Below are 25,667 nucleotides of genomic sequence, written 5' to 3' on the forward strand. Positions count from 1 at the left end.
TACTCCTTTATTGAAAGCAGCAACGAAGAGGTCGGTGGCAAGGCCAAGGAAGCACAATGAGAAGCAAAGCCCATTCTGGAGGTGCACTGTCGGTAAGGACATCTTCATCTCCATGAAGATCCAAATGAGAATGGTGATTATGAAGATTGTGGTGATATGGTAATTATTATTATTATTATTATTATTATTATTATTATTATTATTATTATTATTATTATTATTATTATTATTATTATTATTATTATTATTATTATTATTATTAAATTACTGAATTCTACGTCTTATTATCAAAAAACAGAAATTCAACTAATTTTAATTCAGTCTGATTGAAATCCAATAATAAAGGTTAGAATTTTCTGATAAATATCTTTTCCTTTGACAAAATTCACAATTAAGTGTATGGTACTATGACTCTTCTATGTGGGCAAAACATGATGTTCTGGCTATGCTGTCTCCAACATGGAGAAGCTCCTTGGAAGATGCTTTTCTTTGGATTGGTGGTTGGAGACCAACCATGGCTTTTCACCTTCTATATTCCAAGGCTGGGTTGCAATTTGAGGCCAAGTTGGATGAACTCCTTCAGAGTCTAAGAACATCTGATTTGGATGATCTATTAGCAACTCAGCTAGCTCAAATTGATGAGATTCAGAAGAGGACAATCACAGAGGAGAGAAAAATCACAGATATGATGGCAACACATCAAGAAATAGTGGCAGATGCATCAATGGTGGAACTTTCTCATGCTGTTTCTTAGATGTTAAGGGCCAATGAAACTGACAAGGGTTGAAAGAAAGAGGTAGATGAGATGGTTGATTTAGCTTTGATGCCAAAGGAGGAAGGATTGGAGGAGATTTTGCAAAGAGCTGATGGTTTAAGGCTTAGAACACTTCAAGGTATTGTTAATATTCTGAGGCCAAAACAGTGCATTCACTTCTAGATTGCAGCTGCAGAACTACACCTCAGGCTGCATAAGTGGGGCAAGAAGAGGGATACAAGCAGAAGGGTCAATGAAGGCACTTATAGTGATGAGGGTACAACCCATGATTTGTCAACTTCAAGATAACACTAACAATTGCAACTTTGGAACCATTCAGAATCAAGGATTCTACCTTGGATTTTTATCTTGTTTTATTTAAGACACATTTAATTAGGATAGCATGAAAGCAAACTAAATTTTTTCTATTGTTATTGTCTGCAATAAACCCAGCAAAGGGTCTTATTGATTTATGCATCAATTTGAGTTAGACCTCTGCTTAAATATCATGTGATCAATTGCAATATTTCACATTGGCAAAATGTTAAATGAATTCAGGTTTCTGAAATAGACCAAGGCATACTTATGAACATAATAATAGTGCAAAGTACATCTAACTAGCCATTAAACATATTACAAGCACAATGAAGTATTTCCATAATCCATCTTAAGAACAATGCCGTTTGAAATAAGATCATTATCTTAGTAATAGACTTTTGAGCACTCAAGCAACCCACAGCATCTTTCACCTCTGCAGTAACACCAAAGATTGGATGCAGTTAAAATATATGGACAATTTTGGTATGTAATAATTCAATATTTGAAAGAAACAGAAAAATTGATTCAAAACTTATTAAAGTAAAATTGAACCTTTTTTATCTAACTTGCGATTGGACTTTGATTTTGCCCTGCAAAAGCGAGAGAAGAACATAAATAAATGCAAACTCCGGCTCAAGTCGCAAAGTAGATTTTAAACTTTGGAAACTAGGAAAACAGGGAAGGAGGGGAAGATATTAACTTTTCCCCTGGCCACGGACAGAGAAGCATGCGAGGATGGGGATGACGTGCCGAGCTACCTGGGTTCCGGATAGAGGGAAGAGGAAGAAGCGGAATCGCTGAGCCTAGGGACACGGCAGCAAAGAAACTAGGGCTAACGTTTTGACGTTTTGGTTTGGGATTTTCACTGGTTTGCTTCAGAGGGGGCATGATTAGGGGAATTGGAGAAAATGAAGTTCTTTTTATGTTTTGCTTTGCTTCAGGAGGCACGAATAATTAGGGGAATTGAAGAAGATGAAGAATGATTGGTTTTTTTTATATATGTTTTTGTTTTGTTATTTAAATTAATTGAAACTATAAAATTAAGATTAATTGATGTCTATTTTAATAATTTTCATCTAAAAATGATTTTGAATAGTGTAATTCAAACAATATTTATTTTACTATAATCCATTTTGATATAAAGATGGCCAAACATAAATCACTTCATTACAAACTCACTTTTCATTAAAATCAAGTTTGCAAAATCAATTTTATATAAACTGGTATCCAAACACACACGGAGTATCTTTGAAGGATTAACCAAATAAGAACATAAAACAAAATGTACTCTCTAAAATAACAGTTTTGTTACAAATCGTGTCAATATACATCACACTAAAGAAAGAGAAAATTCTTCAGAATAGTTTTGATGAGTTGTGCTTAAATCTTAAGAGTGCTTATTCCCAGCCAGTGAGGGCAACACCTCCGGGTGCAGGAACGGAAGCCTGTGGAGCTGGAACTGGCTCCCAATCACCTGCAGTTGCGGATACAAAAGAACTTAGGTCAAATATATTGCCATCACAGTTTCTGACTGAACTATGGTAAGGCGTACCGATTTTCTTGCATATTGAGGGAGAACGATTCAACACAACAACAATCCAGAATTATTTGACTAGAACATATTAGAAGCAAATGCGACAATTATGTTGCATCAAATTTAACAGACTAATGGGAGAACAAATACACATACTTGATAGACAGAAAATTTCAATAGATAAAATTGAACTTAAATCACGCATGTGACTAACAGATCCAGAGTAGAAATAATTATTCTTACCGGCGTCTGGGGCCTAGTTAGTAGGTGCAGCTGTAATAGGTTGTTGAGGAACTAGTTCAGTCCAGGATTGTTCAGCTGTAACAGCCCCCCATTCTCCATCAGCTGCTGGGAAGCCGGCAATGCCAGCAGCACCAAAATCTTGAATGGCATATTCTGGGGCAGATGGTAATTCCTCCTCCTCTTGTTGCTTGGCCTCTTTAGGTTCTCTATAGAAGAATAAATCCACCTACACATGAAAAGTCGACTTAATTTAGCTAAAGTTCAAAGAAAACAACATAATAAGACTACTATCTTTTGATAAAATATGAAATTTTTTAGGTAATTCAGATGAATAAATAGTTTGGGGTTCAAATTATGCAGATGTTCTAAACCAATTTTTTCTACACGCTTGTCCTAAACACCTTTTAGATTGTTTAGGACAGGCGTGTAACAAAATTGGTTTAGAACATCTGTATAATTTTGAACCCCAAACTATTTTATCATGTGAATTACCCAAATTTTTTACACCTGTATGTACTGCAAGAAAGATTGTTCTAAAAAAGTGCATACCAGATGAGACATTTGCAATGCAAACATTGGAAAACACACAATAAATCTAAAAGAGCTACAAAATAATAATAGTTCAACCCGTTAAGAGCAAAATTAGTTTACCATCACATCCCACTTAAGCCCTGGACGAATAGTACCCCTCATCTGCAGAACCATCCTTGCTAATTACCAAAATAGACAACCAATACTGTGCTTTCCCTTATTGGCAGGAATGCCAACATCAACATAGCACATCGGAGAATCAGTGTCGCAGAAGGCAATTGTTGGAATATTTCCAAGAGCACCTTTCTTAATGGGCTGCACATATTTTAAAAAATAAAAAAATAGAAAAGCAAACTCAAAATGAGATAAACTAATAACAGAATTTCAAACTCCCATAAAAACATATTGATAGTTAATTGTGAAATAACATACACCACTACACTCAACACAAGTGAAAAAAAATAAGTTTCAAACATCTAAAAAAAGTGGCACCTGATGATCAGTCCTTGGATCAGTAAGAATGAGTAGGCGAGGCTCGTTATAGGATTAAGATGTCTGCATCTGATTAGTGAATGTTCCAGGAGTGTGCCTTCCAGCAATTGCATTCGCACCCGTGTATTGGACAAACTTCAAGACTGCCCTCTGACCATATGGCCTAGCAGACTGAACAATGATGTCCTGAGGGTTCTCGATGGCAACAATAATTCTAGCAGCAAGTTGGAGCTTCTCCCATGTCTTGCCAAGGTTAATTATGTAAATACCTGGGAACAAAGAATACGAAAAATCAACCAAGGCATAAAAATATTTTCCTACTGCAAAGGGAAGCATCAGAAAGATTAAAGGCGTGTATATGTTTCATAAATTTTGGGACAGAAGTTGCTTTTTCATCAGAAACTCATTGGTAAAATTATGATAATAAGCTGTTTTGAAAACAATGTGATAATGCAAGTACACATATTCATGTCAAAATCCTTATTAATAATTAAATTGACCCTTTCAATCAATAGCACAAACCAAATCGAGAACAATTGACAAACACTAGTCTATAACAAACTAATAAAAATGTCTCCCAAAAAAAGAACCCTACACACGAAAAAATAAATAGAAGAAAAAATGCTAAACCCATTGAAGAGCAAGGAGTATCTGGACCCCAAAGAAACTACACAAATATGTGTTCTTCATTAGATTTCAAGAACTAAACTAGTCGTATAACTCTAAAGAAAATATCAGAAGAAGCGTGGGTTACCATCATTGCGGCGCTTGAAAACGTAGCGTTCCATCTAGAAGTCGCAGTTTTTGGTTCCAAGATGAACCTCAGCTGCGAGCATCATTTGGATGTCTTGCTCCTTCTGCGAGAGCTGGCGCGACACTGCAGCGGTTGTGGCGGCGGAAGTGGCCATCGTTGGGGAGGAGAGTTGGTCTCTTGAGAGATTTGTAGTAGCAGCTGCAGTTATAAGAAGAAGGTTTCACGACTTAGGGTTTTTTTAAAAGGGCTGTTTTTCTCACAAAGGCTTTTATGGCCGGTTGAAGTTACTCTAAATATATAACAGAGTTTATTTTTTGGACTCTACTTCAATCTTAGACTCAATAAAATCTAAATAATTTTGTGCCCCAATTATATCAGGTTTAAATTAGGTTAAAATTGGGTCTTTAAAACTTTGACAACAATTTATAAAAAAATTTATTTATGATACACTTATTTATAAAAAAGAAATTTATTATTAAAAAGTTGATATTCATATTTGAATTTAAATTTATGCATAAATTCTAATTTGATGCTTTTTTTATTTATTTTCTAATTCAACAAGTGATTAAAAATAAAACAATAAGCTTATAATTATTATAACATAATATTAAAATTAATTTAAAACATATATATCTTTTTTAGTTCCCTTAGGATACACATGGATCGAGTGAAGCCGAGTTCGCCTTGACTCGCACCTAGTCTGAAATAATGACCGGGTTTATTTTTGAGACCCTTATTCGATTTTAAACCCAGTAAAATCACACCAAATTAGCTCCTAAAATATTCGAGATCGAATCAAGTCTTTGGACTAGACCGGACTATGTGCATCGCTATTTCTCACAATCAATCAGTTGAGATTTGAAAAGTATAAATGTTATTCCAAAATGATTAAAAATCTTAAAGAGAATAAAACCACTAAAATTACTTGAAATTATCAAATATTTTAAACAAAATTACCTTTGAAATTTGTTAATGATAAAGTTATTTTTAATTATTCTAAAATATGATAAAAATAATAAAATATAAAATGCTATTTTTTATAAGTGACAAATAATATTTATATTTGATAAGTTACTTGTATATTTAATTTGAAATTTTGTGAGAATATGAAAGTTTTGAACTTTTCTGGAGAGTTGGAGCTTGGGAACAGTACAAAGTGGAGTAGTAAAAGTAGAGTAGAGAGAGAAGGAAAGACATTCAATAAGGTAGGATTAGGGTTTTCAATAAGTGAAATTACTAAAAAGCTCTTAGCTCATAAATTTACTAGTCCAGAATACATTGTTACTTCAAACTAAATTTTACTCAAGTTACAAATACATTCAGCATAGAGACCAGTGACCCACCATAACCCCCAAATGTGAGCCCAAACCTAGATTCAAGTACATATCTAGTACAAAGTTCACGACGAATATGAAAAAACTATTGGAGTAAACTGATGACAAAGGTAGTCAACTAATAAAATTAGGAAGCATTAAACCAATTAATTACTGCATTGCTACATAGATTAAAATTTAAAAAGGCATCAAAGCATGCTTCAGTAAAAATTCCTTCCATTCTAAAAAATATACAGTGCCAGTGATCATTGCCAAAGTTGATTAACAGACAAAAATGTTATGCTGAAATATGTTCACCCCACAACTTTTAGTTATACACAGTCTTAGTAAAATGGATGGTTCACGATCTTATCTTCGACCTTTTTTCAGTAGATCTTTTCACCTCTGCCTCTCGCCGTTTTTGCTGCCTGCCCAACAAAAACACCGTCACTGTATCAATCGCATGTTGTCATCTCTTGTTAGTTTTGTGGATCTCTCTCGTTAGCTTTCATATGTCATCTATTCTAGTCCCACCTCCTCTCTCCTCTATATGATTGAACAAATGCCAAACTGGAATCAAGATACATAAATACAACGCATAAAATTCAAGGTTGTTTATGTACTTACACAAATAGCATGTACCCACTGCCAACATTAACAGCAGATAGAATTGCTGCATGAGCCCCAACAGTAGATACAGAATCCTGCCCCACAGAGGGCAGAGGATTTTTTCGATCACCATCCACCTGGAACAAAATCATTCACTAAAAATTTGTTAGCACAATGAGCCAATTAAGAATGTCCCTGAAGTTGCAGTTGCAAAGTTTAGATGAACACCTTATCCCATTTTGATTTTTTGTTCTGTCTACCATCCCGATTAATAGAGTCAGCTATAGGTGGCACCAAACCACTTGCAGCCACAGCAGAACCACCTGTGCAAAAACAATATCATAAAAGCACTATAAGATAACATCATAAATATATGAAAAATGACACCTAAGAAAAAGCTTCACTATTGCACAAAACATCTAGGAGGTTTCTGGACCTGCAACAGGCAAGCTGATTCTGGGAGCACCTGCTGCTACGATTCCCGGTTGTGTTCCCCCAGCGATAAATTCATCTTCTGTGCTTTCTTCTTCTCATGTTCTTTCCTTTCACTTTCACGCCTCATATCAGCCTCTGTTTGTTCATTTAAGGCACCAAAAAACAAATAGAAGTTAAAAAATAGAAAAACCAGTATTTGCTGCAAAATCAAGAGAAATAAAATAGATGAGATTGGAAAAATATTAAAAACAGATGCTCAGAGATGGAAGCCAAAATAAAGACATGCCAAGAACTAAAGCCTAAACCTAGCAAATATTCAGTTTGCCAAGTCAAGACCAAGAAAAATTGACAACCAAAAAAATAATAGAGAAATCTAGAAGGCCTCATTTTCTTGAAGGTAACATTACATAATCTGATAAAATTATACTTCATCAAGAGTATAATAATTACTATAAAAGGTAGTGCTGCATTGCAGCCCAAAAGATAACCTCTAATGTATTTGTAGTGCAAGCAAAACACATTCTGACAGTTAAAAAAGGATTTTAACATCATTAAATACTTTAAACACACTGCCAGCTTGGAATAAACAACCTATTATGGCCTAACACACAAGCCGTCATAACCAACAAATGTAGACAGACATCTACAGACCAAGGTAACCAATAGCAGCAAAATGAGCAGATGCGCCAAGGTTTTTAGTATTGCAGATTTATAGTATTGATAACAAGTAGTTGAGTTTTAAGAACTAATGTGTATCAGAGATTATTTACAGGGTATCTACAATCTTGGGTACAATGCCGCTCTATGATCTGCTATACCATCATAGCATCTTTGTTCACCCAGCTGCACCATGCCACTATCAAAGCTTAACTACTATGGTCCAGACAGTAAAATAGTATGCATGATAAATTTAACAAAATCATGGAAAAGAGAAAAATGTAGACTAACATGGCAAATAACAGTCAGGAAATAAGGAGAGAAGCAGCAGTTACTGACCAATTTCATCAAAGAGGTCGCTTGAATCATATCCATGAGGGTCAAATACATCTTTACTGAAGCAAGACCCTATTTGGTCAATTTCTTGATACCTCACTGCATGCAATAAGAAGTCAGGATTTCGATAGTTCTTTCTGTTGCGAACTTCGGCATTAAAACTTTTTCCAGCCTTCTTATACTCGAAGAACTTATTTATTTTTCTCTGCAATCGAAAAAGAATCTGTAATTACAGAATTACAGCCAACTTTTAAGGGATAGTACTGAGAAGAGAAGGGGGCATCCACTAGAAAATATTAATGTCTAGATAGTATAAAACTGAGGTAAAAGATCTACAAAATAGAACCCTCTAATTATTAATAGAAGGCATTTCATTGAGGCAATTAGAAAACATGGATTGCTAAATCATTACCAAAGAATGTTCTTGCGCAAAAAATTGAGGGAACTTACAATTAAATCCAACATCAAACCAGCGCAGAAGACAAGCTAAGTGGTTTACTTAACTTATTGAATGCTACTTTACAATCTATTAAAATGGTATTCAACTGTTGATAATATTCAAATGCTGTAACAAAACTTACTTGCAGTTCCTCTGAGCATTTTGCTTTTGGTGGAGGAGGGAGAAATTTATTCAATGGGTATTCAGCTTTTTGCTCATCTTGACCTGCTTCTACAGGTTCTGCATCATCAGGTCCAATCATGGCATCATCATTCATTGTATCAGATTTCAACTGCTCAGATAATTGAGGAGTGTTTGCTTGATTGCTAGGTGTCATAACGTGGACTGCTCCAGATGGTGTTCTATCTAGCAAATCACCTGCAATTACATGTTCCAGAGGGTAGTAAGTTAGAGGCAGGAGAAATGAACATGTAGCAAACTAGCAATTGTACTGTATTTGAATAAAAATTAAATCAAGCAATATCATCTTCTCAAGACTGAAATTCGGGGATTGCTACTCTTCCCATCCCAAATTACACCGCATTCTAAGCATGAGTTAAATGCATAAAGATGCATTTCAATCACGATTTATCATAAGTATCATACAAGTTTCATCGGATTTCAATCATCATTGTAATATCATATTGCACTTACCATTGGTCAAATTAAGCTGGTCCCCATACATGACTCGAACACTACCTCCTATCTCTCCTTCCTGCAATCATTGGCAACAAACACACCCAACATTCTCACTTCCAAAGAAAACCGAAGAGAAAACATAAGATTCTACAAAAGGAGTGTACCTCAGGCTCAGGAGACATTGCAACTTCGTCATGAGCATAGTCCACTATAGTAAGCTTTCCTCTCCCGCTCCTCGTCGAATCCGACGGCAGCACCGCCACCACTCGTTTGTGTTAACACGCTGCGGCGTTGGAGTTCCAAACCTGCGCTTCTCCGCCGGCGTGGACACCTCGTCCGCAACTCCATCGTTACTTGAATCAACCCCTGCCATTCTATCCGCGTCGGTGGCAGTCAAATTTACCTCCGCAGCGAATCCTCCGGCGGCGGCGTCCTCGTTCTGCTCGTGGCGCATATCTATCTCTTGGTTATCTTCTTCATCTTCTTCGGCGTCCTCCATATCGTCGTCTCCGTCGTCGTTGTACATGGACAATAAGGCTATACCTTCAGATTGCTTTCTTCTTGGATGCCATTGGCAGAAGCTAGGGTTCCGGCGAGGGAACAAATGAAGAGATTGTTTCCTGTGAAGGGTTGAAATTGAGTGACAGGGAAGTGTTGTTGAGCTGCGAGTGAAGGGAATTTGAACGAGAAAATTGGAATTAGGAGGGAACCAGAGAAGATGGAAAAAGGTTGAATCAGGAAGAACTAGAGAAAGACTCAACACCGATGCAAATGATGAATCGAAATTCGAAAACACAGGTGTTTCTTTTTTTTCATGGGTGGGCCGGACAGACCCGACCCGATCATACTCGGTTTCTTGTCTTGGTGTAAGAATTAATATTGGAGTTTAGCCCAATATAATGAACCCATTTTCATTTGGTCTGGACAATGAGCCCATTTTTATATAATCTCAACTATCAAAACCTTTGGGTCTGAGAGTCTATAAATTGACAACAGCAACAAAAAAATGATAGAAGTAATCCAGTTATTATGATCCCTGGTTAAATAATAAAAGAAGTGATCGCAATCATAGAAAAACTAGGAATGAGGAGAATGAGGAGAAAATGGTGTTGCTTGAAGAGGACGACATCTCTGAGAAATCCATGCATGCATAAAAAGTCTGATTACGAGAATTTTTTTGATCACGTCTTTTTCTATTGGCAGGATGGAGAGTGCAATGCATGCAATTTGGAAGACGTCCAAAAGAGTTTTACATAATGGAAGAGAGGAGTAACCGATTTCAGTTTTTCTTTAGGAAGAAAACTGATGCATTGAGAGTAGAACGAAGATCGCCATGGCTATTCAAAAATTTTTATTCTCCATCTGTGTTGATGGATGAAGGTCAAGGATCCGAAGAGATGCGGATCAGAATTCTTTAAGTTTGGGTTCAATTATGGAACTTACCTAAACAATTCAAAATCCCATATGGTAGATGTAAATTGGGAAACAAATTAAGGGATATAAGTGATATTGACTTCTTTGAAGTAAGAGGAAATGAGTTAAGGATCATCAAGGTCAAAGTGAAAATTGACGGAGGAAAAATATCGAAGGATTCTCTCAAAATTTCTTGCCTTAATCAGGTCAAAGTGAAAGTAGACTTGAGATATGAAAAATTTGGAGTTTTTTGCACCTATTGTACCTATTTCTTAGTCCATGACTAAAAATATTGCCAAAAGTTCTTGGATGATTCAAAAAAATATATCAAAGGATTATATTACGGAATGGATGAAAATAGATAAGATTGCAAAGAGAATAGACAACAAGAATGACACCAAATAGGCCTACACTAGATTATTTGGTGCATCCATTTATCAGTCGAGGAAGAAGCCAGCCCCTTCACGATTCGTTGAGAGTTTCTCGGGCCTATGAATGCAAGAGAATAAAAAGGATGCAGCCACCAAGGATATTATACATAAAAAGGTGAAATATGATGAACTACAAAGAATATCAGAAGAATTTTGGAATGCAATCACACGTGATGGTTCCCGGTGGTATTAGAAGAAATTTTCAGCCTCATGAATATAAATGACTGAATAGCAAATTTTTCAGCAACACCAATCGATTGTCCTAAATGAATGAGTCTACAATTGGTGGGTGCCAGTCGTAAAGTTGCACCAAAAGCCTCACGAGGATACTAAGGTGGAATTGTCGAGGTTTGGGGAGACCCTAACAGTCCAAAACCTGAAAGGGATATATCAATTGCACTCTTCCGAGGTTGTTTTTGTCTGTGAAACTAAGAATTAACCTCATCTAGTAGAAAGTAAACTCAGGTTGTGTAGGTTTATTGATTTGAGTTTATGAATTCGTCGGACATAGTTGGTGGTAGTCTTTTAGCTTGGAAGAAATTGAAGGAGGTGAGAATCGTTTCGACTGGTGAATTTTATATTGTTGCAAAAGTTAATGATGTGAATAAGAAGTTGGTTGTTATCTACATGAGAACATCATATTAAAATCGTTTGGGTCAATTTGGTGAGTTTTCAACTATACTACAACAATTCCAAGACAAAATGGTAATAATGGTGAATTTTAATACTATTGTAAGTCAAGAAGAAAAGAAGGGAACAACCTTAAATCCTAGTCTTTTATAGTAGATTTTACTAATTTTGTCATTGAAAATGGTTTGTGGACTTAGAGATGATTGGTAGAAATTTTACTTGGTCTAATAAATGAAAAAGAATAGAACAAATTTTGGAGAGATTAGATCGTGCAATGACAAATGGTAATTAGATGAATGAGTACCCAGTAGCTTCAGTTCTTCGACTACCTGAAAATGGATCATCCCGTATTCTAGTTCCAAGAATTTTGATGTGAGAATTCTACAATCCATCAAATAATTACCAATGCTTGGATATCAGTATTTGAATGGTTAATTATGTTTGTCTTCTCCTAGAAAATGAAGATTTGCAGGCATAAACTAGTTTAGTGGCAACACATCTCAAGAACCAATTCGAAAGTAGAAATTTTAAGGAATTATTAGGCTGAATTGAAATTCACAGAAAGGCTGGGATTAATGGTGGTGAAGAGTTAGATGAATCGAAGGGGGATAGGAACACGGAGTTCTTTCACCAATGATTCCAATCTAGATTCCATCAAAACAAAATTTAGAGATAGTTGTAGTAGCTGAAGATTATTTTAAGAAAATTTTCTCCTTGACTAATGATGATGATCCAGAGATGGCATTTGAAGGATTTTCTACTGAAGTTACTCTTGCTATGAATAGAAGCTAAAGCGCTTCATCACTATTGTGGAAGTAAAGAGGGTAATTTTCAAGGTGCATCCTCAGAGTGCCCCTAGAGAATGAAGGGTTTACCTCTAAATGTTTCTAGTTCTACTAGGATGCAATGGCAGAAAATATTTTTTAGGCAATCTAAAGTTGCTTTGTAGGCGAAAGAATGCTAAAGGGGTTTAATCATATCCAAATTTGTCCAATATCAAAGGTCTCAGATGTAAAAGACATGACCCAGGTTAGATAAATTAGTTTATCTTCTATGATTTATAAATTCATTTCCAAAGTACTTGTTCATAGGCTTCAAGGAGTCATGAATTAGTTAATTAGCCCTGATTCGAGTGCCTTTTAGAAAGGAAGACTAATCTCTGATAATATCCTTATAACTCATGAATCACTACAAGAAAATAAACTTTCTACCACGCTTTTAAAGCGTGCCGAAAAGTGCTTAAAAGCGTACCGATAGCTTTTCGCCACGTTTTTTGAACTATCGGTACACTTTTGAAAGGGTCACGTCTGCGAACGTGCCGATTGCTCTATCGGCACGCTTTTGTAGATCTATCGGCACGCTTTTTCTTTCGCCACGCTTATATCTCTTGCCACGCTTAAAAGCGTTGCCATAGATGTTAACCTATAGCTACGCTTGAAAAGCGTACCAAAAAGTTCACATATCGGTACGCTTTTGAAGCATGCCCATAGTGTAGAATATGGGTCACTTTTAAAGCGTGCCAATTTCCAGGTTATGGCCATATATCTTAAACGTGCCTGTTGAGGCCAATAGTAAGATATAGCCACGCTTTTTAAGCGTGGCCATAAATTCGATCAGAAATTTTCTTTTCATTTATTTCATGCAAAATTTATATATAATTTTAAAATCAAAGACCAATTTTACATTGTCCATATCAACCAATCAGACATATATATAAACTTCCCCATAAAAAAAACGGCCTTATATATAAGCTTGTCACCACAAAAGTAGACTTTGATCACAAAGTACCAAAAATCAAAGTCATAAAAAGAAAATAAAAATTACAATTCAAAGTGTCACATATCTATTTCCTTATCCTTGGTTACAAAATATCAAATTTCATGAGTAGTGTGTTCATCCATTATGAGTTCCATTATTTTTATCACTGCCCTGCAGAATTTTAAATAACCTGAAGTTAGTGCATGTTATAAAGGCTACTTTAATTAAGTCCAACAAATCCAATTCCAAATCCAAATTGATTAAATATAAAAATGGCAAGGCTACTTTAATTAGGTCCTGCAATAATACATATTCAGCCATCACATACCTATCCTAATTCAACACAAATCAAAAACAAGAAATAATCCCTATAAAAGGTCACAACCATATGCTCCCCTTGGTACTTTTTTATCTAGCACTATCACATACCTATCCTAATTCAACATATACTTTATTTTTGTAGAAACTAAGAAAAATAAAAGGTCAGCTCCTGCAATAATTGAATTAAACACATATACTTATTTCTTTCTATTTATCTATGGAAATTGAAAGAAAAACTCATGACAAAGCAGCAAATTAAGCAATCACTAGTACATATTAAGCCTAAAAGTAGAATGAGGCAGGAAACTTGCCAAGGCCAACAAATAGATGAGAAGATAAAGCATAGAAAAATTATAGTTAAGCAATCAGCAGAACAAATTCAGTCAACAGTACACTACAAGAACAAATTATAGTAAAACAAATTCCACTTGTGATTTTATTTTAGAGGTTCTATTACAGAACAAATAAGTAATAACAACTTAACATTCATTAGCTTAGTTGCCTCTATAGAAGCTGTGGGAGTTTTTAAAATTAAACTAAAATAAAAATAGTCACCTAGCACCCAGAAACTAAATCTGTGCCCTAACAGCAACAACAGTATCGCAGCAGAAGCAAACCAAGAGAGGTGGCAACGGCAACAACAGCGAGAAGACAAATCTTAAAAGCCTAGAATAAAAAAAAATAGACTTAAATAAATACTAATAAGATTCAGTTCAGGAATAAAACTTATAGCAAGCAAACAAACCCAAGATTCAGTTCAAGCAAACAAATGATATTTATTATGCAAGCACGAAAAAGAAAAGAAAAAAAAAACTTCTAAGAAAAAGAATAATACTTAAAAAGATACTCTCTTTCTCACCTTCAATTCTAAAAAAGTGCAAGCTATATAATGAATGCCAAATTTTCAAAATTAAAATTTGCACTTCCTTCAATTTTAAAATTATTAGAATCCATGGAATAATTAAACTTTATTGTTGTGATATAAGGAGATTCCCAAAATAAACAATTTAGGTTTCTTATATAATTTTGTAAATTATTTTCGCCTTTAAATTTCATCAAGAAATTTAGTTAATTAAAAAGTTAATTTGAAATGGAAAATGCTAACAATAAAATCTTGTTCCTGTTAAGTGAATTCAACTAAAGTGTGAGACATGAGCTCTTAACGAATGCTAACCGATGATGGATTCTAGAATCTGGCAAATAAACATACACTAAGCACATTTCTTTTGTTATCATTTATGCAAGAAAAGAAGTTGCCTAGTCTAACTTAATCTAATACCGTATATGAGGTAAGACAGCTGATTACCATGTCTTGCATTTTACCATAGAATGAATGCTTGTAGCAACCACACCGTCCTCGAAGCTGTGACTTGGTCCAGCTACAAATCTTAACACCAGTATACGAACCAATAATTTTATACCTGTGCAAATTGGCAGTGAACATCAATAAACTAATATGGATCCATTCTAGTTTGCTTGCTTCCCTAAACCAAAAATTTACAGAAATGAACCAAATGCATGATGTATCACAACATCAATAAACCAAATTAGCCACAGAGCTCTTTACAGTCCTCAATCTGATTTGTAAATGTATTTTCCCGAAAACAACAATTTGATATATTTGGTCTATTGAAGACTAAATTGAGACATGCTTAAACTTTCAAGGACTGGTTTAAGTTTTTAACTATTAACCCTAAAATTAACATACCTTTTTCTTAAAAAAATTGCTATCAGCTCTTGCCTAACACCAAAGCAAGGAAAGTACCATAGGAAAATACTCTTTAAGTTTTAACTAGTCAACGACACTTATATGTTAAAAGGAAATGCAAATCAAAGATTGTGTAAGTTACAACTTATTGTTATTTCATCACACAAATTCACACACATAAATGATGCACTTCACAAACTACACACACAGAAACATAAGTAGCATCCACACAGAGAGGGTTGGGGGCTTTTTCTTTTGCAAGTTTGTGACAATCATGAAATATAATGAACCTTACTGAATATAAGATAATAAAAAAAAGAAAAGAAAAAACATAAGATAGTAAAAATAGTAATCATATGAATGAGGCAGCTTAATAATATGAAATTTCTATCCAGTCCAAAATGCCCTTGGTTCTTTTCCCTACAATCCTTTTTTTTCTTTTGCCTTGATTTGTTTACCCAATTTTTTCTATAGAAGCTTTTCAGTTCCATTGACAATTAGATAACAGAAATGTGATCGTTTGTATTACCCTGGTTCCTGCTTTTGCTTTTCAATGAGATCCCTTGTTGTCAAAGGATAGCATCAGAATGATAATAGTATATCCCAAGTCCACCACCAATATTTAAGTAGTTAACTTCAAAACCTTGATCTCGGATTTGGTCAATGTAGTTGATCATAATAACAGCAGCATCCCTAAAGATGTCTACCTATAAAAATAAAATAAATAAGGATGGACCTAAGCAGAAAAACAAGGGTCTCTTAAGATATTTTTAGAATAATAAACAGGACATCAAACATATAAATAAGTACACTACAACTTTAGAGGTTTCAAGTTGGACCAACAGTGATGTTGTGCACATAGCAGTTAATCATAAAAATAGCAGCAAGAGGGTGAGAAACCACAATAACAATTGAAATGGAGGGTTTTACTTATGAATGTTGCATATTGACACATTTTTAATGTTACATATCACGAGCTTATATTATTTGCTCTTTTCTATCACCTTTCAGATCCAGAGAACCAGGACCTTCCCCCTTGTACCTTTCAGAACATAACATGTATCGAGTACAAATTTGAAAATTTTACTCCAAAAACAAGCTGATAGAATCACGAATTGAAAACGCACATGAATTTCACCAATTGAAACCACAAACACAAATTACTAAAAAGTAGCATTCATCAGAGATACACGCATTCAAATAATAATAGCAGAAAGTGAGATTAGGATGAAGAAAAGAATACCTAACAGTATTCCTCTGCTGCATTTCCTTGAGGAGAGAAATCTCGCGAAATGCAGTGCTAGGAACGCCTTCATCCTCCTGCTCAAGGAAAATCTTCTTGAGAGCGATGGTCTCATTGGTAACGTGGTCGTGAGCCTTGTAAACGACGCCGTAGGTTCCTTCCCTAATCTTCTCAACCTTCTCGTACTGCAATGAATGAAGCAAGCAAAAAGTGATGAATCGAAATATGAGGAAAAAGAGAGAATCGGTGAATGAAGTGAGGATTAAAACTAAAAGGTGTAGAATCAGAAATTGTGAATGTAAATGGAAGAAATTAGGGTTTACATTTCATCTTGCATGCAGTGGGGGAAGCGCAGGCGGAGCAGCGACTCTTCTGGAGGTGAAAGCTGCGGTGGCCGCACCTCACACAGAGAGAGGCGAGCAGCACCACGATCATGGCTGGGTTCGAGAAGATGAGGCTGAGCAGAACCGCGACACAGAGAGAGGCGAGCAGCACCACGACCAGGGCTGGGTTCCATCGCGAAGATGAAGCTGACGGCGCCTTAGCTTTTAGGGTTCGAGAGGGTTCGAGCGAGAAGAAGATGAACGCTGAATTTTTAGGGTTTTATTGTTTTTATTTTAGTTAGTGTGTAAGTTATTAGTGTGTGTTGTTGGGTAAAATTTGATAACTTAGAAAAAGAAAGGGTTAAGTGTGGGAAAAATAGGTAGGAAACTAAATTTTAGGGGAGTAAACTCTATCGGTATGTTTTTTTATAGTGTCAAAATACATAAGGTATAGCCACGCTTTCTAAGTGTGCCGATTACTTTCTACGGTCATGCTTTTTAAATGTAGCAAAAAAAAGCGTGGCCATATATCAAATCAGTGGCCACTCTTGTAAAAGCGTGCCGATTTCTCTCTATGGGTACGCTTTTCAAGCGTGGCAGTAAGAAAGCGTGGCCAAATTTTAAATAAGTGGCCACCCTTGGAAAAACGTGCCGATTTCCCTCTATGGCCACGCTTTTCAAGCGTAGACAAAAAAAGCGTGGCCAAATCACAAATCAATGGCCACCCTCGTAAAAGCGTGCCTATAGACCACTTTTGGGCACGCTTTAAAAGCGTGACAAGAAAAAAGGGCACCACTTTTGCGTCCTCGTTCTGCTCGTGGCGCATATCTATCTCTTGGTTATCTTCTTCATCTTCTTCAGCGTCCTCCATATCGTCGTCTCCGTCGTCGTTGTACATGGACAATAAGGCTATACCTTCAGATTGCTTTCTTCTTAGATGCCATTGGCAGAAGCTAGGGTTCCGGCGAGGGAACAAATGAAGAGATTGTTTCCTGTGAAGGGTTGAAATTGAGTGACAGGGAAGTGTTGTTGAGCTGCGAGTGAAGGGAATTTGAACGAGAAAATTGGAATTAGGAGGGAACCAGAGAAGATGGAAAAAGGTTGAATCAGGAAGAACTAGAGAAAGACTCAACACCGATGCAAATGATGAATCGAAATTCGAAAACACAGGTGTTTCTTTTTTTTCATGGGTGGGCCGGACAGACCCGACCCGATCATACTGGGTTTCTTGTCTTGGTGTAAGAATCAATATTGGAGTTTAGCCCAATATAATGAACCCATTTTCATTTGGCCTGGACAATGAGCCCATTTTTATACAATCTCAACTATCAAAACCTTTGGGTCTGAGAGTCTATAAATTGACAACAGCAACAAAAAAATGATAGAAGTAATCCAGTTATTATGATCCCCAGGTTAAATAATAAAAGAAGTGACCGCAATCATAGAAATACTAGGAATGAGGAGAATGAGGAGAAAATGGTGTTGCTTGAAGAGGACGACATCTCTGAGAAATCCATGCATGCATAAAAATTTTTATTCTCCATCTGTGTTGATGGATGAAGGTCAAGGATCCGAAGAGATGTGGATCAGAGCTCTTTAAGGTTGGGTTTAATTATGAAATTTACCTAAACAATTCAAAATCCCATGTGCTAGATGTATATTGGGAAACAAATTAAGGGATATAAGTGATATTGACTTCTTTGAAGTAAGAGGAAAGGAGTTAAGGATCATCAAGGTCAAAGTGAAAATTGACGGAGGAAAAAGATCGAAGGATACTCTCAAAATTTCTTGCCTTAATCAAGTCAAAGTGAAAGTAGGCTTGAGATATGAAAAATTTGGAGTTTGTTGCACCTATTGTACCTATTTCTTAGTCCATGACTAAAAATATTGCCAAAAGTTCTTGGATGATTCAAAAAAAAAAACATCAAAGGATTATTTTACGGAATGGATGAAAATAGATAAGATTGTAAAGAGAATAGACAACAAGAATGACACAAAATAGGCCTACACTAGATTATTTGGTGCATCCATTCATCAGCCGAGGAAGAAGCCAGCCCCTTCACGATTCGTTGAGAGTTTCTCGGGCCTATGAATGCAAGAGAATAAAAAGGATGCAGCCACCAAGGACATTATACATGAAAAGGTGAAATATGATGAACTACAAAGAGTATCAGAAGAATCTTGGAATGCAATCACAGGTGATGGTTCCCGGTGGTATTAGAAGAAATTTTCAGCCTCTTGAATATAAATGACTAAATAGCAAATTTTTCAGCAACACCAATCGATTGTCCTAAATGAATGAGTCTACAATTGGTGGGTGCCAGTCGTAAAGTTGCACCAAAAGCCTCACGAGGATACTAAGTTGGAATTGTCGAGGTTTTGGGAGACCCTAACAATCCAAAACTTGAAAGGGATATATCAATTGCACTCTTCCGAGGTTGTTTTTGTCTGTGAAACTAAGAATTAACCTCATCTAGTAGAAAGTAAACTTAGGTTGTGTAGGTTTGTTGATTTGAGTTTATGAATTCGTCGGACATAGTTGGTGGTAGTCTTTTAGCTTGGAAGAAATTGAAGGAGGTGAGAATCGTTTCGACTGGTGAATTTTATATTGTTGCAAAAGTTAATGATGTGAATAAGAAGTTGGTTGTTATCTACATGAGAACATCATATTAAAATCGTTTGGGTCAATTTGGTGAGTTTTCAACTATACTACAACAATTCCAAGACAAAATGGTAAAAATGGTGAATTTTAATATTATTGTGATTCAAGAAGAAAAGAAGGGAACAACCTTAAATCCTAGTCTTTTATAGTAGATTTTACTAATTTTGTCATTGAAAATGGTTTGTGGACTTAGAGATGATTGGTAGAAATTTTACTTGGTCTAATAAATGAAAAAGAATAGAGCAAATTTTGGAGAGATTAGATCGTGCAATGACAAATGGTAATTAGATGAATGAGTACCCAGTAGCTTCAGTCCTTCGGCTACCTGAAAATGGATCATCTCATATTCTAGTTCCAAGAACTTTGATGTGAGAATTCTACAATCCATCAAATAATTACCAATGCTTGGATATCAGTATTTGAATGGTAAATTATGTTTGTCTTCTCCTAGAAAATGAAGATTTGCAGGCATAAACTAGTTTAGTGGCAACACATCTCAAGAACCAATTCGAAAGTAGAAATTTTAAGGAATTATTAGGCTAAATTGAAATTCTAAGGAAGGCTGGGATTAATGGTGGTGAAGAGTTAGATGAATCGAAGGGGATAGGAACACAGAGTTCTTTCACCAATGATTCCAATCTAGATTCCATCAAAACAAAATTTAGAGACTGAAAAATAATGACAAGAGATTTGCTTCCACTAATTTAGAGATAGTTGTAGTAGCTGAAGATTATTTTAAGAAAATTTTCTCCTTGACTAATGATGATGATATAGAGATGGCATTTGAAGGATTTTCTACTGAAGTTACTCCTGCTATGAATAGAAGCTAAAGCGCTTCATCACTATTGTGGAAGTAAAGAAGGTAATTTTCAAGGTGCATTCTCAGAGTGCCCCAGAGAATGAAGGGTTTACCTCTAAATGTTTCTAGTTCTACTAGGATGCAATGGCAGAAAATATTTTTTAGGCAATCTAAAGTTGCTTTTAGGCGAAAGAATGCTGAAGGGGTTTAATCATATCCAAATTTGTCCAATATCAAAGGTCTCAGATGTAAAAGACATGACCCAGGTTAGATAAATTAGTTTATCTTCTATGATTTATAAATTTATTTCCAAAGTACTTGTTCATAGGCTTCAAGGAGTCATGAATTAGTTAATTAGCCCTGATTCGAGTGCCTTTTTAAAAAAGGAAGACTAATCTCTGATAATATCCTTATAACTCATGAATGTATGCATTACTTAAAATAAAAAGGTGAGTCTAATTGATGAAATGACTCTGAAACTTGATATAAGTAAGGCCCATTGACATTTCTATGGTTTATATTGCATAAGCTAAAATTTGAGCCTAAATGGATTGGTTGGATTCAAGAGATGGTGATTATAATTTCTTATTCTATTATCGTTGAAAGTCAATCATATGGCTATTTTAAGCCAAATAGATGTATCAGATAAGGTGATCCTTTGTCTCCATGTATCTTTCTCTGTTGTGCAAAAGATCTTTCCTTCTTGCTAAATAAAACAGAACAAAAGCAGCACATCTCTAGTATCCAGATCAATCAAAGATACCCTTCAATAAATCACTTGCTGTTTGCAAATGATTCGATTTATTCAGTAAAGAAGATGAGAATAAATATGATAACATTTAACTACTCAATGCTTATCAAAATTTCAGTGGTCAGAAAGCAAATCTACATAAGCCCACTTTACTTTTTTAGTAATAATATTCCTATAGAAAAGCAAATGTACTTGACAGAGAGGCTCAATATTAGACATATTATTACAAAAGAAAAATATTTGGGGCTATCCTCAATTGGTAAAAGATGAAAAAGACAACTTTTTTTGAAATTAAAGAGTTTCAGGGCTGTAAGCGACATCTACTATCTACTGTAAAAAAAGCATGTTCAAATCAAAATAGTAGGAGAGACAATCCTCATTTTATTTTCTATAATGCTTTCGGCATTTCGGATTCATTAATTAGTGAGATTTATAGTATTCTATCTCAATTTTCGTAGGACAAAAAGGCTCAAAGAGAAAGATGGCTTGGATTAGTTGGAATACTTTGTCAAGGCCTAAAATTGAAGGTGGTTTGGGTTTCAAAGATGTTTGGGAATATAACTTAGCTTCATTAGCTAAACAATGCTAGAAATTAGCTACCCAACTACATTCACTGCTCACGAAAATTCTCAAAAGCAATTATTTATGATATAGTAATGTAATAAAGGCAAAAGTAGAAAACTTACCTTCATTGGGTTGGAAGAGAGCAAAGTCCTTGAGAAAGGCCTAAGTTGGAAGGTTAGCTTTGGAGACACTGTTCCAAAGACTAATTTTCGAATTCCGCTTGAAAACTAGTTTCGTCCTTGCTTTTCTAAGAAGTTACTATCCCCTCGGGCAAGCATAAGATTTGTATGAAAGAGATTTCGTTACTTCTTTCTAGACTCATGGTCCCCTCCTTTCATCTATTCATGGTGCCCTAAGACTCAATTATTAACTAGTCAAATAGTTGCTTGGAGTGTGTTAAGGAGATTATGCTACGAAATATAAGTTGGGACCAAAACCTCATCTCAAATACCTTCAGCCTAGAGATTTACAAATGGATACTTGTTACAAAAATTTGGAATGGAGAATATCAACTTTCCTCGACTAGGAGTGAAAAATATGAAGTAAACTCAGGTTACCAAATAGCTTACCTATTTCATCACCACCCAATTGACTTCTACTCTGACCAATGAAACACAAGGAAACTTGAAGACTCTTATGGAAGCTCTATATACTTCAAAAAATTAAACTCTCTCATTAGAGATGCATCCATGAAAAGCCGCTAGTCTTTCAAGTCCTCCATTACTGAATCCCTTTCATGTCACAAATCTGTAGAAAATGCACCCAGAAGCTTGAATCAATCTGTCATTGTCTTTTCTTTTTGCTTGTTTCAAAGCCTCGAAAGTCTAGAGAAAAAAACCACACCTTGTCCAAGCAATTAGCCTTGGACATCTCTTTTTTTGACGAGCTTGGTCGAAACTGATCGAAGTGCTTAAAAGACAATTGAATAGTACTAGTGCCTTAAAGAAATTGGCAGTTTTGTGTTGGATTATTTAGAAAGCATGAAATCAATTAACCTTCAAGTGAGAGTGTGTTCCAGTTGATCTAATTTTGGAGTCATCACACAATCAAGCTTCTACCATGTCATGACCAATACTAGTCGCTAGATGCTACTATTCAGCTTATCTTAGGGACTCTAGACTAGATATAGATATATAAATATAAGCCAGTATTACTTTATTGAGGTCGCAAGTTAGCTAAATATACGAGTTAAAATATAGGCGGTTCATACATCATCATGTCTCATATAAAATACACCACTACTTGTTTATATAAGTCAGGCTCTTATATACAGATGCTAAGATTGATAATATCAGTCCATGTCTCACAACAGCCACCTTATGCTAGGACCTATCTAACTTATGTAAATATGTATAAAAGATATTAACCCTCTAAAAAGTCTATACACAGCGAGGGCAAGGACTACCACTACTACTAGCCATATATCGATGATAGTTGAAGGAACAAGGAACGTTGTGTTGAAGTAGAACGGGTCACTCTAACGCACCAGTAATGTTGCTGCTGCTCACCTTCCCAACAGCCCCCGCCTCCACTACCTTGGACGAGCTAGAATACAGATCAGCCATCATATGCTCGATCCACATCTGAGAGTCCTCCAACGACAATGATGACGACGATCCAAAGCCATCAAAAACGGTTGATTCAACGGCCTCTCTCCAAGAGTTTTTAAATGGCTCGGCTACTGGAGATGGTGGTAAAGTGACGAGCATCAGCTCATTAGGGATCACCGGCTCCTGAGCAAGATCGAACCAGGGTGGGTACCCTGGTTGTTGGGGCATTAGGATTCTAGCTTAGGCTCTACCATGTTCAATGGATATGGAAGAAAAGTGTAATGGTTTCTACCTAGATGAAGCTAGGATAACAGCATGTCATACAACATGTTCGGGTCAAAATCTAGGTTGAGCAAGGGATAAGAGAATGAGCGGTTTGGAAGATAATATGTATGAGTACGAGGCATCAACACCGGACCTCCCGTTGTAGGGTTCACGTATTCTCCAAATGCTGGTTATTCAAATAATATCATGCCTATCCCCATTTGAAGACGTGAAAAAAAGGGGGTGAGAACCTAAGGTTCCCAGTAGAGTACTATATAGGAAACTTAAGGGGTCCATAGTCTAAGTCTAGGAATTCACACAGTTACATCGGCAAGGAAGTACAAACACAGGTGAACACAGAAAAATTAAAGGAAAACATGTGCGCAATTTAAAATACCCTACACAAAAAATCTTTGTCTTGATTGTAAAACTAGGTGGAATTCAACATTTTTTATGCTTGAAGTTGCAATTATATATAGAGATGTACTTGAAAGATTATCATTGCGTGAGAGTCAATATAAATCTTTGCCTAGTGAGAAGGATTGGGATATGGCGGATGAGATTTTTTAAAGATTGAGGAAATTTTTTTATGTGACTGAATTGTTTTCTTGAACAACTTATCCTACATCAAATCTTTATTTTCCTAAGGTTTGTGTGATTAAGTTGGCTTTGATGGAGTGGAAAATTTGTGGAAATGAGATAATTGAAATGATGGCTACTAGTATGTTAAATAAGTTTGAAAAGTATTGGGGTGTGATTAATACAGTTATGGCTATTGGGACTCTTTTGGATCCTACGTACAAGATGTATTTATTGAATTTCTTTTTTCGTAAAATATATGGTGAGACGGAGGCATGTGTTGTAATTGGTCAAGTGAAAAGAGTAGTGCAAGATTTAGTTTTAGAATATGCAACAAAGGGAAGAGAGAGGGACCAAGTTGCTCAATTAGATATGCCGCCACCACCAACAATTCCTTCAAGTTCAAAGGGGAGGAAGTTCAGTCATGAAGATTGGTAAGTTGATTTTGCTGCACATGTAAGTGAGGAATCCGCATTTATTGATACAAAGAGCGAGTTGGATTATTATCTTGAAGAGAGACCGGTACCACAAACTGAACATGATTTTGATATCTTAAATTGGTGGAAGTCAAATGGAGCGAAGTTTCCTACTTTGCAAGCTATTGCTAGAGATTTTTTGGCGATTCCAATCTCTACCGTTGCCTCTGAATCTTCATTTAGTACGGGTGGTCGATTTGTTACGCCACATCATAGTAGGTTGCATCCGGACACATTAGAGGCTCTAATGTGTAATCAAGATTGGCTTTGGAATATACTTGGCACTACAACTAACATAGGATTTGAGTGCTACACAATTCATAACATTGAAGGAGATATTGACGTAAGTAAACTATTAAATTACATATAACACACTATGTTTTTATATTATTGACTTATTGAGTTATTATATGATTTTAACTTTAAATTGTTTTCATGTCAATGTAGGATTCAAGTAAGTCAGAATCTACCATCACTACCATTATGGGATGAAAGGAAGATTGAGATGGTGGAATTATGTTTTTATGATGTCATGAACTTTATTTTGTTGTTTATGAATATTGTTGGTTGTTTATGTAATATTTGGTTGTTTATGGATATGTTTGGATGTTTATGTTTGTTGTTATTGCTATTTAAGTCAGTAAAGACTATGGATATTATGTTTGTAATGACAATTGAAGATTATCTTTGATTTTCTCTAATTTTTTTCATTTTTTTCAATTTTTACTAATTTTTACGAAAATCCGCGGATATCCGCGGAGACCCAGGTCCTCAGCGGATACGGGGTCCCCGTTACCCGTCATGGGGACGGGGCGGGGACGGGGACAGATAATGGGGGCGGGGGAAGTGTGCAGGGGCATGTCCCCACCCCCATGGGGACCCGTTGCTATCCCTAAACATGCTTACGAGGAGGAAGAAGAGGGCATTGGTGTCATTTCACAACAAAACTAGGGTTTAGAGAAACAGAAACGGATTCCCTTAAAATACCCTTCACTCCAAATAACTAGTTCGTTTGATACTGCGGTTGCTACGAGTTGGAGTTTCCATTATCTCCAAATCTCTCAAAAGCGCAAATCTGCACCGCAACCATGGTCACTTCTGCCGCTGTAAGACCCAGAATCTTTGAAAAGTCTTTTTATGA

At 35.8% G+C, this 25,667-nt stretch overlaps 1 protein-coding gene, 1 long non-coding RNA gene and 3 pseudogenes across 2 annotated transcripts; 1 reads left to right on the plus strand and 4 right to left on the minus strand.

Annotated features, from left to right (window-relative positions):
- Positions 1-418: 418 nt before the first annotated feature.
- On the plus strand, positions 419-1,234 carry LOC112722568 (protein DELAY OF GERMINATION 1-like; annotated as a pseudogene).
- A 1,628-nt stretch (positions 1,235-2,862) lies between these two features.
- LOC112740237 (small ribosomal subunit protein uS2-like) lies at positions 2,863-4,780 on the minus strand (annotated as a pseudogene).
- Positions 4,781-6,079: 1,299 nt separating this feature from the next.
- On the minus strand, positions 6,080-9,319 carry LOC114924073 (uncharacterized; annotated as a pseudogene).
- LOC112722574 (uncharacterized) lies at positions 9,263-9,705 on the minus strand. The gene has a single exon (XM_072215887.1). The coding sequence runs from the start codon at positions 9,578-9,580 to the stop codon at positions 9,263-9,265; it is 318 nt and encodes a 105-aa protein (XP_072071988.1). The 5' UTR covers positions 9,581-9,705.
- Positions 9,706-13,262: 3,557 nt separating this feature from the next.
- LOC112740351 (uncharacterized) lies at positions 13,263-16,018 on the minus strand. The gene is made up of 3 exons (XR_003171104.2): positions 15,845-16,018; positions 14,914-15,028; positions 13,263-13,457 (listed from the first exon to the last, which is right to left on the minus strand). It is a non-coding gene; the product is annotated as an uncharacterized lncRNA (long non-coding RNA).
- Positions 16,019-25,667: the final 9,649 nt, after the last annotated feature.

Source organism: Arachis hypogaea, chromosome 2, assembly GCF_003086295.3.
Source record: "Arachis hypogaea cultivar Tifrunner chromosome 2, arahy.Tifrunner.gnm2.J5K5, whole genome shotgun sequence".
Classification (NCBI taxonomy): domain Eukaryota; kingdom Viridiplantae; phylum Streptophyta; class Magnoliopsida; order Fabales; family Fabaceae; genus Arachis; species Arachis hypogaea.

Excerpts from the sequence above, each read along its gene's own strand:
- LOC112722574 (XM_072215887.1), bottom strand. The coding sequence starts at position 9,580 with ATGTACAACGACGACGGAGACGACGATATGGAGGACGCCGAAGAAGAT.